General features: G+C 34.3%; 1 protein-coding gene across 1 annotated transcript in view; it reads right to left on the bottom strand.

Annotated features, from left to right (window-relative positions):
• Positions 1 to 11018: 11018 nt before the first annotated feature.
• Positions 11019 to 15093, bottom strand: part of Cfap47 (cilia and flagella associated protein 47) — a 421187-nt gene continuing 417112 nt past the window's right edge. The window contains exon 64 of the mRNA XM_077107522.1: positions 11019 to 11231. Coding sequence (XP_076963637.1) covers positions 11019 to 11231 — 213 coding nt within the window. The remainder of the gene's footprint in view (positions 11232 to 15093) is intronic.

Here is a 15093-nt window from a genome sequence, read left to right as displayed (position 1 = left end):
AGATCTGATTTGTTCAGAGCAAGAGAGAAGAATCTTTGGAGAACAGAATAGTTGGAGAAAAAAGATCAAATTATTTCAGCTAGATCATGAAGCAAGATCAATAAGTGATAAACCCAGTAAGATTCATCCCCTTAGAATTTTTTTAAATGTGCTCTTTTTAGATATACATGACATTAGAGTATATTTTGACATATCATGCATACATGGAGTAAACTTATTAGGATCCCCTTCTTGTGGTTGTGTATAATGTGGAGTTTCACTGGTCATGTATTCATATATGAACATAGGAAAGTTCTGTCCAATTATTCTATTGTCTTTCATATTCCTATCCTCCATCCACTCTGAAAAGCAGTGTGGAGATTCCTCAGAAAACTTGGAATAGAAACACCATTTGACCCAGTTACCCCTTAGAATCTTAGCCGATGGGAACATAGAGGAAGAAGTGCCCTGGTAGCTGCCTGAAGACATAGTGGACCTGCAGTATAATAGGAAAATTTGTCAACAGAGGTCAAGGGGAGTAATTAAATACACTTAGTTTACTTCAATAATTGCTAACCTGTCTAGAAAGGAAGTTGAAGCCTTACTCACAAATAAATTCATTGGCTTATGTGTCATTTCATATTTAATGAAGTGCTTTTTTATATTTATTTTTTAGTTGTAATTGGACACAATACCTTTATTTTTTTATTATTTTTACATGGTGCTTATGATCGAACCCAGGGCCTTGCACATGGTAGGCAAGTGCTCTACTGCTGAGCCACAACCCCAGCTCTAATGAAGTGCTTCTTACAAGAGGAAATAATTCTTTCCTTATAGAGATAGATGATATAGATTGTTAGATAAATAGATGATTCTTTTAAATAAAGCATTCAGTTTTAAGCTCTATAAAAGACACTATTTTCAGGCTTAAAAACAGAGTACTCCAGGGGTTGGAGCTGTGTGGTTCAGTGGTAGAGTGCTGAGCTAGCATTTATGAGGCATTAGGTTCAATTCTCAGCACTATATAAAAACAAATAAATAAAAATAATAGATGGAGTAAAAAAAGAACAGAGTACTTTAGACTTTTACCTAGGCCCATCTTAATTTATAAACAAAGTTAAATACCTAACAATCTGATGTTCCATTAGATTCACTCACTCTGGTGGAAAAGGACATAAGAATTACATAAGCAGCCCTAAAATATAGCTAAGTCTCTTCTCAATGATAGTGAATGTGGAGGAGTCAGTACCAATGTTCTTAACTAGCTGATTGAATTGCAAAGTTTTACAAAAATCTTTGAATTCTAAGCACCTCCTGAAATGGAGCAAAAAAGAATTTAGTAACTCATTATACTCTGTATGTTTAGGTCTCTAAAAACTCCACAGCCATTTCCACTTGAAAGTGGTTGGGTTTATCTCTTTTTTTATGAATCACTGTGGCAAATCTCTAATGGAATGCGTAGTTAAAAATTGAGACACCAGTGAAAATAATATAATGTGTTTCTTCTTTGATGTACATCCTCCTCTTTTACAAACATATCAAAGATGGAAACAATATAAAAATAAAGAATGAAAGACAAGGTAATATCTTCATAGACAAGAGGAAAAACAGAAAGCTGGAGTGGTTAACATGGAGCTGAAGTTTCATATTCTAAAGCAGCCAGTGGGAGTTGCTACAGCTTTGCCTTCTATGAGTAAGAAGGACCAGAGGTCTTCTGTGTGAAATGAAGAAATAGAATTGGTCTTACTGCTTAAATCCAAGAGCTCTGATTCATAAAAGCAGGGTGAAAACTACTGACAACTGCTGCCTGAGGCAACAACTTGTGTGGAACTGCCAGGCAATGTTGGCCTGAGGATACTGACATAGCCTCAGGACAGGGTTGCCCAAGGCTCACTAACCAGTGTGTAAATCCTTCACATCCCTAGCAGGAGGAAGGCCCAACTCTTGATGAAGAAGGAGTTTCTGAACTTCTTATCAGGGAGGGAGGAGCCTAGAGAATTAAAGGAAGATAAAGCAATGAAAAGCCAAAATTATACCCCCTTTAAATACTCTGATTCACAATTCTAAAATGCATAAAGAAATCTAAAGCTAGGAAATACAATTCAAAATTTTAGGTGTTCCCACCACATACACACACACACACACACACACACACACACACACACACACAGTATTTTTTTAAATGCATATGTTAATTAACTAGAATAGTTAATTAAATAGTTCCTAAATTTAAAGAATAAATTAATTTAAAAATAAAAGAAATAGAAGCAACAAAATAAATATCAGGAGAGCAGAAATGATCTCTTCATGATGTCAAATTTATGAGTTAATCTGACAAAAGTTTTTATAATAAGTATTATTAAGATACGCAGATAAAAATATAACATTCATGGATGTTCAAGAAAATGTTGAACAAGAACTTACATATAGGGGCTGGAGTAGTGGCTCAGCAGTAGAGCACTCGCCTAGCACATGCAATGCCCTGGGTTCGACCCTCAGCACTATATAAAAGTAAATAAATAAAATGAAGGTATTGTGTCCAACTAAAACTAAAAAATAAACATAAAAAAAAGAACTTACAGAGCTGGGCATGTGGCTCAAGCGGTAGTGTGCTCGCCTGGCATGCGTGCAGCGCTGGGTTCGATCCTCAGCACCACATAAAAAAAATAAAATAAAATAAAGATGTGTGTCCATCGAAAACTAAAAAAAAATATTAAAAAAGTTCTCTCTCTTTCTTAAAAAAAGAACTTACATATAAAAAGATGAATATAAAAAATAATCAAATTGAAATATGACTAATAAAAATATCAAAATAAAAAATAAAATCAATAGGATAAACTCGAAACAAAATATCCCTGAATAGATTGGTACTGATTAGAAAATAACAAAGGCACTCCAATTGCCTCACAATGAAGAAATAAAAGATTTAAAATATATGCAGGAGCAATTAAGATTGTCATAAGATCTATTGAGATCATTTACACTTAAACTTCAGGAAGTAATCTCTTGGGACCTCTGTTCCAGAATATAGAAGAAGCAGGCAATAGCAGAGAAGAAATATTTAATAAGATATTAGCTGACAATATTCTGACATAGATGAAAGATCCAAGAACTCAGTTAATACTGCACTTAATACCAACCAGAATAATGATCTGATGATGATAACAACATAATGAGATTCACTACTGTAGATATAATAGAGAAATTTCAGAAAATCAAGAAAAAAGCAAAAACGAGGTAATAACTTCAAAGTCTTGAGGGGTAAAATGATTATGAACTCAAAATTATACACCTAGCAAAGTGTAACTTGAAAGTATAGACAAATTGAAGACATTTTTAGGAATAAAAAGACTAAAAGAAGTTGCAACAAACCCTTAAAATATTTCTTTTTGAGCTGGGCATATTGGTGTACCTCTATAATCTCAGTGGTTTGGGAGGCTGAGGCAGGAGGATTGAGAGTTCAAAGCCAGCCTCAGCAATTTAGCAAGCCCCTAAGCAACTCAGTGAGATGCTGTCTCTAAATAAAATACAAAATAGGGTTGGGGATGTGACTCAGTGGTTAAGTGCCTCTGGGTTCAATCCCCAGTTCCCCAAAACACACAAACAAAAAAGCCCAACTTCTGTTCTAAGGAAGAACAAATATGAATGCCAGTTTTTGTTCCTGTAAATAAATTTCAATAATGTGTTTATGGGGAGGTTAGTTTGGACTCAAAACTTTCCTCAGGCTTCTTAAAAATTCCCTTTACCTTTTCCTTTCCAGGAATATTGACCCACGTTGTCTAGTGTATTCTGTAGGATGTGTGCCTTGCTATGGTTGGCTCAGTGGGGTCAGGACCCATGTTTAGAGATTCCCTCACTTCCCAAGCAGGATCTAGATGTTTCTCCTCAGTGTACACCAGCTCATCTTCTTTCTGCCTGTGGCTATTTCAATGTTTGTTTTTCTGAGTTGTATCTGTGTTCTCTCTTACACCATATTTTGTCTTAATGTGTGAACCTTGGTATCACCTGGAGAGCTTGTTAACATTTTTGCTTCTAGCTCCAAAAGTGTGACAGAATACTGAGCTAGTTATAGGGAGAGAGATTTCAGAACTGTTTCTGCTGCTAGCTTCAGGCTTTTGATGAATATGCTAAGTTCACTTCAAATACAAAGACATGTAATGAAAGCCACATAAAAGGAACAGAATTAAGTAATGTGGTAGATACAAAGATAATTCCTTTAAAACCCTTCTATTCTAAGAGCTCAGAAATCAAGTGGGAGAAACATCTCAAAGTGATAATGAGGCATAGTGTGACAAGCACTACAATAGTATAAAGCACCAAGAGAAAGAGTTGGGGAAAAATAAGTTAATTGAGATGGAAAACATGTTATATAACATTTTTTTTCTGTGGGAAAATTTTGAGCAGAGTTCAAAAGATGGAAGGTGTTTTGTTGGACAGGTATGAGAAAGAAATATACATTAAGCACAAAGCAGTCCAAGCAAAGGCACTGGGCAGGAGATCTGTGGGACTTAAGCTCTGGTGTTTTAATTTGAGGCAGATGAGGCCAAAATAGTGAAAAGATAATAAATTGAAGGGAGACAGATGATTGAACTCTTTATTGCCAGCTGAGGAAGTTAATTTACTCTGTAAGGAATAAGAAACCACTGGCAAGCTTATGAATATAATATGAATATTATGAATATAATATGAAAAAACTGTATTGTAACTGTATTGCAGAATGACAGGCTATAGCAATCTAGACATGCCAATCTGAACAAGGCAGGTGCATTAGGTGCACAATGGAAAAATGGTTAAATGCCACTCTACAGAAGGTAAATAAATAGGGTTTGTGGGCTGGGGATGTGGCTCAAGTGGTAACGCGCTCACCTGGCATGCGCAGGGCGCTGGGTTCGATCCTTAGCACCACATACAAATAAAATAAAGATGTTGTGTCCACTGAAAACTGAAAAATAAATATTAATAACTTTTCTCTTTCTCTTTTCTCTTTCTCTCTCTCTCTAAAAAATAAATAAATAGGGTTTGTAAAAAAAAAAAATCTGAAGAGGGAAATGAAAATTTTGCAGATAACTTGTTAAATCTGTGGCTTTTAACAAGACACTGTCTCAACATAAAAATGACTGGGAATGCAGTTCAGTGGCTAAGCACCCCTGGGTCCAATCCCTGGTACAAAAAAAAAAAAAAAAAAAAAAAAACTTCTGTGGAAGACTTGTTTCCATTGGGTCTCTCAAGAACCAAGTTGCGTTAAAGGAGTAGGTCATAAGTAAACTTGATTAACTCTGCATGTTGATGGGTTTCTGTGTACAACATTTTTTTTTTTTTGGTACTGGGGACTGAACCCAGGGGTACTTAAACACTGAGCCACATCCCCATACTTTTTAAAAATTTTTTTTGTAGTTGAACAGAATGCCTTTATTCTATTTGTTTATTTTTATGTGGTGCTAAGGATTGAACCCAATGCCTCACACAGGCGAGGCAAGTGCTCTGCCACTGACTGAGCTACAGCCCCAGCCCATCCCCAGCCCTTTTTATTTAGAGAATGGGTCTTGCTAAGTTGCTTAGGACCTCACTAAGTTGCTGAGGCTGGATTTGAATTCATGATCCTCCTGTCTCAGGCTCCTGAGATGCTGGGATTACAGGTGTGCACCACCATGCCCAGCTTGGTTTGTGTACAACTTTCTTTGATAGACTTTTCTGCCAAATACAAACTATAATTTGTAAATTTCTATGGTAAATTAAGGACGTAGACCATGAACTTTAAGGATGCTTTCAATGCAAATATGCTAAACATCTGCTTTATCTTCATGTTATGTAAGAAATCACCGAAAATATGTCCCTCAGCTGTTCCAAAGGTACCTTAAACATGTGGCAACCTTAAAGCACTTAATTATATCTGGCATTTCCTGGTTGTCTTATTTGATCTGATACTATAGCAATCAAACTTATAGTATTGAATAAACAGAAGTGATGAGACATTTTGAAATTGGGAAATGTTGGATAAATGCATAATATGAAAAATGTATTTCCCTGAAAAACTACTATCATCAATATTAACAAATGTGTATTGAGCATTTGCTATTCTGAGTGCAGCTTAAAAAAAGAAAAGAGAGAAATAAATGATTCTGAGTACATTAGGTTGTCTTTGGGATATTTGCAGAAAGTACAAGTAGACACTGGTTCAGATTCTTGTATCAACTTTAAAAGATGATTATGGCACTTATAGCACCAACATGTATTACCTCCCTCTCAACATTTTTAGATTTCATGTATAAGCAATTACAGTTGTTCATATTTATCATATTCATAATTTAATTTTTATCAACTATTCATGATGTTCTGTTGATTTAGTTACTGCTGAGTCTTTAGGTTCAAAGAAAAACTCCTTTGGGATTTAGGAACACAATATAGTGGAGTGTCAAGGTTACTGCAAATCAATTAATCATAGATCTGGAGCTCATCCTGCCATTCGTTTTGTAGGAGAGAGGCTAATCTATATTGATTTTTAATGTTTTTATTAGTGCAATATAATTATACATAATAGTGAGGTTCCATTTTGACAATCATACATGCATAGAATATTCAGTCTCCCACACTTCCTCTTTCCCTTTTCTCCTCCCTCCCCATACTGTATATTGGTCTTCCACTTTTTTAAAAAAATTTGGGTTATGAGGTATTCCCTACTTTAGAGGTGAAATGATTTGGTTAGGAGAGCTTTAACCTAATCTGTGAATTAATCCACTGATAGGAATAAACTGGGCAGTCACCGTAGGCAGGTGGGGAGTAACTGGAGGAGGCAGGTCACTGGGAGTGTAACTTTGGGGTTTATATTTTGTACCTGGTGAGTACAGCTCTCTGTTTCCTGATTGCCATGTTCTGAGCTGCTATCCTCCTCCACACCCTTCTGCCATGATGTTCAGCCTCCACTGTGACCCACAGCAATGGAGTCGGCTGTCAGTGAACTGAGACCTCAAAAACTGTGAGGCCCAAATAAGCTTTTCCTCCCCCAAAATTGTTCTTGTCAGGTCTTTTGGTCACAGTAATGAAAAAGCTGACTAAAACATTGTGCTTTATAAGTTATACTTAAAGGCGGCATTCACGATGGTATGTATATATATATATATATACACACACACACACACACACACACACACACACACATAGCATAACTTGGTAAATTTCATTCCAAATTTCCTCCCTTTCCCCTCTTCTCCTTCCTCCTCAGTCCCTTCCTCTATTTCATTGAGATCCCTTCTGTTTTCATGGGGTCTCCCTCCTCTTTTCCCCTTAATTTGCTCTAGCTTCTGTGTATGAGAGACAACACAGAACCCTTGACTTTGAGTCTGGTTTATTTCACTTATCATGATGTTCTTTAGTTCCATTCATTTTCTTGCAAATGCCATAATTTTATTCCTCTTTATAGCTGAGAACTATATTGTGCACATTTTCGTTATTCATCTGTTGACAGGCATCTACATTGTTTTTGAATGTTAAGTTTCAGGAGTCTCTTAGATTGTTATCTTACAAATTAGACTTTGATGAAAAGTTTTAGTGTGGGTAGTTTATTTGGGAGGTGACTACAGGAAACACCATAAGGGAATGAGGAAGGGAAGATAGCTAATTCAGCATGTGTCCTTGACAAGGTTACCACTGCAGGCAATGAAAGCTCAATCCTGTTGTAAACTTTGAGAACATAGAGAAAACATCTCAGAGTTGTTCCACTCAGAGGGCTAGGATACAGTAGTATTGTTAAGCTCCCCTTGTCATTATTGATTCATTACTGGTCAAGGTCAGGTCCCAAGGGCATTAACTCTCTGGCACTTTTAGCTGAACTCTGCCCTTTCAAGTAAATCATGCTCATGTGATCAGAGAAAGAACAGAGACAGTCACTGGTGCTCACAGAAGCCTTCAATCTATCCTAAAACAGTGACTGCCATCGGGAAGTGCGCAGGACCCCTACCCTCTGTGTCCTTCTTGCAGTCCAGAACATATTTTAGCAAAGCTTATGCTCTCATGGATCTTAGGATGTTATTGACTATTAAGTTTGATCTACTGGAGTTGTCCCGGCCCAACTTTCCTTTGGACATATAACAGTTTGCACTGATATTTCAAATTAAGACCCTTCTCTTAAGAAGATAAGATCCAGGTTAAAATTTGAAACATAACAGTTTAGTATTAAATTTGGGGTATTTTTGAAACAGTTCCAACATGAAATAAATTAATAGCATGTTTCTCATGATCTCATCCTCACTTTCTACTCTGAGAAAAGTCAAATTCAAATGCATTCCATGCTGGGCACCTTAATTTAAAATTTTGGAGCTTTTCAGTTAACAGAGCAATTGTGGTTTTTAGAATGCCAAAGATAAAAGGTTTATGTTTATAGCACCTGAATTCACAATAGCTAAACTATGGAACCAACCTAGATGCCCTTCAGTAAGTGAATGGATAAAGAAAATGTGGTATATGTATTTGATGGAATATTACTTAGCTTTAAAGAAGAATGAAATTATGGCATTTGCTGGTACATGGATGGAGTTGGATAATATCATGCTAAGTGAAATAAGCCAATTCCAAAAAACCAAAGACTGAATGTTTTCTCTGATATATGGATGCTAATTCACAATAAGCGGGGGCTGCTAGGGAAGAATAGAGTTACCTTAGATTAGGTAGAGGGGAGTGAAGGGAGGGGAGGGGATATTGGGATAGGAAGGGTAGTAGAATGAAACAGACATTATTACCTTACGTCCATATATGATTGCATGACCAATGTGATTCTAGAACATGTATAATCAGAAACATGAGAAATTATACCTCATTTATGTATGATATATCAAGTGCATAAGTTCATTCTACTGTCATGTATAACTAATTGAAACAAATTAAAAAATTATAAAGGAAAAAATAATTCACCAAGTGAAATAAAAGATAAAAGGTTTAAAATTACTTAATATTATTCATCATTATAAAAACAAAAACATAATACAATTAGATTTCTAAGTACTTTCACAGCAAAGGCAATTTTACTTTCTGAAAGGATTTGAGAGATTTCACGAAAGCTTTATTAAAAATATATTTAGACATTGACCATCTCCCTACCTTTCCCCCACAGGATAGTTGCGGGAAGAACAAATACCTTTAGGAGGACAGAGAATGAGAAAGTCTTTTGAAAATTCACAGAATTTTAGTTCTTGTTTCCTCAGGAACAGCAAACCCAAAGTATATGGGCTTCCACTCCACTCTACCCCAATTGCTGCAGACAATACTAATTAATTAATCCTATAGATGTGTTTTGAGAATTCTGTTTAACACCATGCAAGAAAATTACAATTTATAGATTCACAGTGGTTCCTAAAGTTGATTCGTAGTCTAATACAGGTGGCTAGACTTTGAATGTAAAGAGCCAAAGAATAAATAGTTTTAAAATTTGAAGCTATAAGGTTTCTGTCTACCTAATTTTTCCATTTAAGTGTAAGAATAGTTTTGGGCAACATATGAAGAAATGACTGTGCTGTTTCAATAAAACTTGATTTATAGAAAATGAAATGTGAATTTTCTGCAACTTTCTTCTGTGACACAATTCTTCTATTGAATTTTTCCACCATTTAAAAATGTAAAAATTACTTCTAGGTAGGGGGCTGCACAAAAATAGTTGACAGGCTAGATTTTTCACACAGACCATAGATTGCAAACCCCCATCCTAGTACAATTCCTTCATTTTGTATACAATGAAACTAAGTACAAAAAGGATAAGTAGCAAATTCTTACATAAAATCATGTAAATGGTTTGTAGCAGAGCCAACCATTTTGTGTGAAAAATGTTTTTAAACTGGTCCATTATGGCTATTTTCTATTATATTTCCCCTCATTGATAGGTCCCAAACAACATATTCTTTTTCACTTTGATTAATGACTCATTCTCAAGGATCAGATGCGCATCAAAATAAACTTTCCCCTGAATCATTTTGAGATATGCCCATGTTTTCAAAAAACTGCAGTATAGGAACATATGGTCTACACATATGTATTTTTAAATTAATTACTTATTAAATAGTACATAATATTCCAAATACCAGATATAAGAAATGGTGATTTCTATCTTAAATGCTAATTTTTATTATTAAGATTTTAAAGACTTGTAAGGACCATCTACATGAAAAAATTGAGCTTGATAGCAACACCAGTATTTAAAGTATAATAGAAAAGTATTCAGCCTTAAAAAAGAAGGAATTCCTGTTATTTATGCCAACATGGATGAACTTGGAGGATATTATGCTAAATGGAATAAGCCAAGCACAGAAATTTAGTTCTTGTTCTTTCAGGAACAGCAAATATTCTCACTTGTATTTGGAGTATTATAAAAGTGAACTCATAGAAGCAGAAAGAATATTGATTATCAGGGGTAAGAGTGGGCAGGGATAACTGAGGAGATGTTGGTAAAAGGATATAAAGATAGAAGGAATAAATTCAAGAGATCTACTGTGAAACATGGTGACTAGGATAAATAACAATATATTGTATACTGGAAAATCACTAAGAATGTACACTTTAAATGTATCTACCACAAAAGAATGACAAATATGTGAGAGAATACATAAATTAATTAGCTTATGTTAGCCATTCTGCAATGTATATTTCAAAATATAGTTGCATATAATAAATATATATACCTTTTAGTTGTCAATTTAAAAAATAAAGACTCATAAGCAACATCTACATGAGCAATTGAGCTTTAATAGCAACACTAATATTTGAAATATTGTAATCACTAAAATCATGTTCCGGTTTTACTACAAATGTACTCCTGCACTTAAAAAAGTAAACCAACTCCAAAATTTGCAACCCAAGTCCATTTTAAAAAACATAGACAGCTCAGAAATGAAGTATGACATATTCAGAGAACATATTAAGTCAGTATTTTAAAAGACAAGAAAATATCGAAGGCCTACTATAATTAAACCATTATTCCTCAGAAATATTCCAGAAGATGAAATATCATGAAAATATTTAATTCTACTTGAGACCAAGAAATGTTTTGAAAAAAGATTTTATTTATTCTTCATCATCAAAGGAGCACCCTTGATTGTAGAAGATACTCCTGTTCTTATGAGTTTAGTATTTTCACGGACAAAATTGTGCTGACGAATTGGCATGTTGTCATATCTCTTGTTAGTAGAATCGATTTTGGCTTTTACATTTATCAGTGATGTGCTTGCTGGGGGTAACCCATTGATTTCATACAACCAGTACATATCTTCTGTCTGGAAATAAAGAGGGAGATATTTTATGTACAATATCTGGGGACTCTGAAAAATGCAGGGAAGTGAAGGGAAAAATGCAGTATATTGCAATTAATACATTCTCTTTGCCGCAAAGGGATGGGAAAGTTACAAAAATGAAACTGCATGGATAATGACAGATATTTAATGTAAAAATAAATTAAGAAGAGCTTTGGCTTTTCTTTCTTTCTTTTCTTTTTTTTCTTTCTTTTTGGTACTAGGGATTGAACTCAGGGGCACTCGACCACTGAGCCAAGTCCCCAGTCCTATTTTATATTTTATTCAGAGACCGGGTCACGCTGAGTGGATCAGGTCCTCACTTTTGCTGAGGCTAGTTTTGAACTCATGATTCTCCTGCCTCAGCCTCCCAAGCTACTGGGATTACAGGTGTATGCTACCATGCCTGGCTTAGTTTTTGAATTAAGGACTATTCACTGAAAAATTTTCAGGTAAAGGTGTGTCTGTAGGTGAACTATGTATCCATTTGATAGAAGGGCAAATAGTCCATTTGGTAGACATAAGAGTATTACCCAGAATGAACTCTAATCAATGGAAACAATACCTTTCAAGATAAATTTATCCATGAATATTTGAGTATAGCCATAGACTGGTAGAATATGTTGAGCTGGTTTTTAGATTATCAACATATGTAATATAACATTTAGAAAATACCAAGAGAGGTAAAAGATCATTGATGACAATCACAATCCAAGTCAGTACAACTTATACAGGCATTTATTTAAGAACCATTTATTTCTTCTATATATATGTGCAAGATTTAGGCATAATTCCTAAGCCACAGTCAATTAGGCAGTCTAGCATTATCTGCACGTCTATAATGAATTTTTATTTTTTTGTAGTTGTAGATGGAAAGGATGCCTTTATTTTATTTGTTTATTTTTATGTGGTGCTGAGGATCGAACCCAGTGCCTCATGCATCCTAGGCAAGCACTCTACCACTGAGCTACAGCCCCAGCCCTATATGTGCACTTTTTAAGGAAGTTATTCATGCCCTTTTCCCAATATGTTATATAACAGTAAGAACAATAAGCTTATTTTACAAAATAATGATTAAACATTAGGTTTTTTTTAACCTATTGTTAAGTTTCTCCAACCCAGGTATGAATATAAACAATTATCCATTTATATTTTCAAAAACATTTTAAAGATACAGCTCTATATCTTCTTCCCAAAACTCTCTTTGAAAATATAAATAAAAAGCAAAAGTTAAAATAATATAAGAACAAACTAATATCTCCATACCACTACTACCTCATAGAATCTGTGTTGATTTATTTTCTTTCTATCCATACAGTCATTTTTCTACCCATTCAACCATATACTTTTTTTTTTTTTGTATCAGGGATTGAACCCAGGGCCCTTTACCACTGAGCCACATCCCCAGACCTTTTTTTTTTTTTTTTTTTTTTTTGAATTTTATTTAGAGGCAGGGTCTTGCTGAGTTGCTTAGGGTCTCACTAAGTTGCTGAGGCTAACTTTGAACTTGTGATTCTCCTGCCTCAGCCTCCCAAGGTGCTGGAATTACAGGCATGAGCCACCACATCCTACTTTGGGTTAATTTTTACAGTGAATATTAAATTGATCATTGTATTTTACAACTATTTTTTTAAAGAAATAAAAGTAGTACTTTTCTAAATTGAAAAGTTCACTTTTAAGTAGTGACTCCATATTCTGAAAAGAGATCAGGCAAAGCCTTATAGAATGAATGACCAAGGCTATGTTTTTAAGCGCATATTTCTTTCTGTGAATGGAGACAATTGATAATTATTCATTAGTAGATGTGGTCTGTGGCTACCCACATCCCTCAGGAGTTTCCATTTCTCTGTTCGCTCCAACTTTACATTGCCAGTACCTGCAACTCCATGATTAAGAGTTTTTCAGAAACTCCAGAAGGATTCTCTCTTGGCATCAAAGTATTAATTGTCCCTGGAAGCATTCCTCAATCAATGATTAGAATGGTATCAAGAAGTGCATAAATACCCTAACTTCCTGGCCCTGTTGGGTGTGAAAATTCTGAGGTGTGCATGCTACACTATTTCCCAGAGGTCTCTCATGGGATTAATTTCTAGTTGCTCACTGTGGCAGATGCCTTGATAAAGCACCCTTTACTGATTTTTCTTCCTTCTGTACATCAAATCCTGGCTTTCCTATACCCATTTCTTGAGATCACAGAGCAATTATGCTACTTGAATTTGAATTCTTATTTGAGAATACTCTTCCAAGGAAATACAAACCAAGATATATATTTACACTACCATTTTCTACTGTTTTATGCTAATGGTAGATTCCTTTAAAAGCAATGAACATTTACCTATAGTATCTATATGTGGTTATGTTCCTAATTATAACATGGGCATTTACACATAAATATGACACATTATATATTCCTATATATATGTATAATATTATATAAACAAAGATGAAGCATCATATGTTTCATATTGGAGAAATCTGATAGTTCTCACATTTTTGTAAACTAAAATTTACTATGTGCACTATGGAAAACTCAACAGACTTATTACTCTCTGAGTAACACAGATTTTTGTAAAACATTTTGAACAAGTTAACTTTGGTCCCTCAAAGCTAGTGCTATTTGCCTTATTTACTAATTGGGAAAGATAGCTTTTAATCATTCTAAATGTGATTTAATTACATGAGAAATTATGAAGCTTGCTAATATGATTGTTGAGATTTGTTTGGGCTAAGATTTAATTAAGCTATCCCTTAAAATAATTTTTATTTCCAAGTGAAGCATAATGAAGATCATATTGCTGCAAATATCGACTCGATGCTTAAAATCAAAATTTAAAAATGATGATAATTATTGTTTAAGTAATTTCTTAAACAATAATTTTCATTTAGATAATGATTTAACTTTTTAAATTGTCTTCACATTTATTATGGGAGTCATCGTGGTGTTGAAATTAAGAACTGGGATTTGGAGTCAAATAGACTGAACCATAATTTTAAGATCATTGATTTGATATACACAATTATTCTTATGAATCTCCAGGGCATTATACTTAGAATAAAAAGCCAGTTTCAAAAGGTCATGGAGTATACTATTCCATTTGTATAATATTCTACCAGTGACAGAACCATAGATATGGAGAAAAGATTAACATATGTCAGGGTTATGGCAGGAATTTCAGTGTTGGACACAACTATAAAGGATTAGCACAAGGTAGTTCCTCTGTGGTGGTGGAAAAGCTCTATATCTCAGCTTTGGCTATAGTTATATTCATCTTATACTTGGGTTCTAATTGCCTAGAATCACACACAAATGCACAAATGTAAAAAAAAATGATGCTAAAAATAGAATAAGTTCTCTAATTAACAGTGTTTTTACCAATATCAGTTTTCTTGTTTTGATATTTTACTGTAGATATTAAGATGTCACCATTGGAGGAAATTCAAGGAAGGCTTCACAAGACTCTACTTTTGCAACTTCTTGTAAGTCTGTACATTTTTAAAGTTAAAAATATATGAGATTTAGAATTCACTTGAAAACTAAATGAATACTTAACATGTATTGATACTATGGAATTATTATTAATTTTTATGATTTTTATCATTTAGAGAATAGTAGGAAGTATTTACAAATAATACAATGTTTTGGATTTTCTTTAATGTGGAAGGTGAGAAAGGCCATGGATGAGAAGGTGAAGCAGAAGTAGCTATGAGTTTATAATTGTTCATACTGTATGATGAGTATTCTGTATGAGGTTATTCTATTTCTGCACATATTTGGAATTTTCCATAATAAAACCGGAATCAACAAAAGTAGTAATTTCTTAAACATATTTCAATCTCAATTTGATTC

The sequence above is a fragment of the Callospermophilus lateralis genome, chromosome X, assembly GCF_048772815.1.
Source record: "Callospermophilus lateralis isolate mCalLat2 chromosome X, mCalLat2.hap1, whole genome shotgun sequence".
NCBI lineage: Eukaryota > Metazoa > Chordata > Mammalia > Rodentia > Sciuridae > Callospermophilus > Callospermophilus lateralis.
The sequence above is the reverse complement of the archived record's forward strand: the minus strand, read 5'-3'. Positions and strand labels throughout refer to the sequence as shown.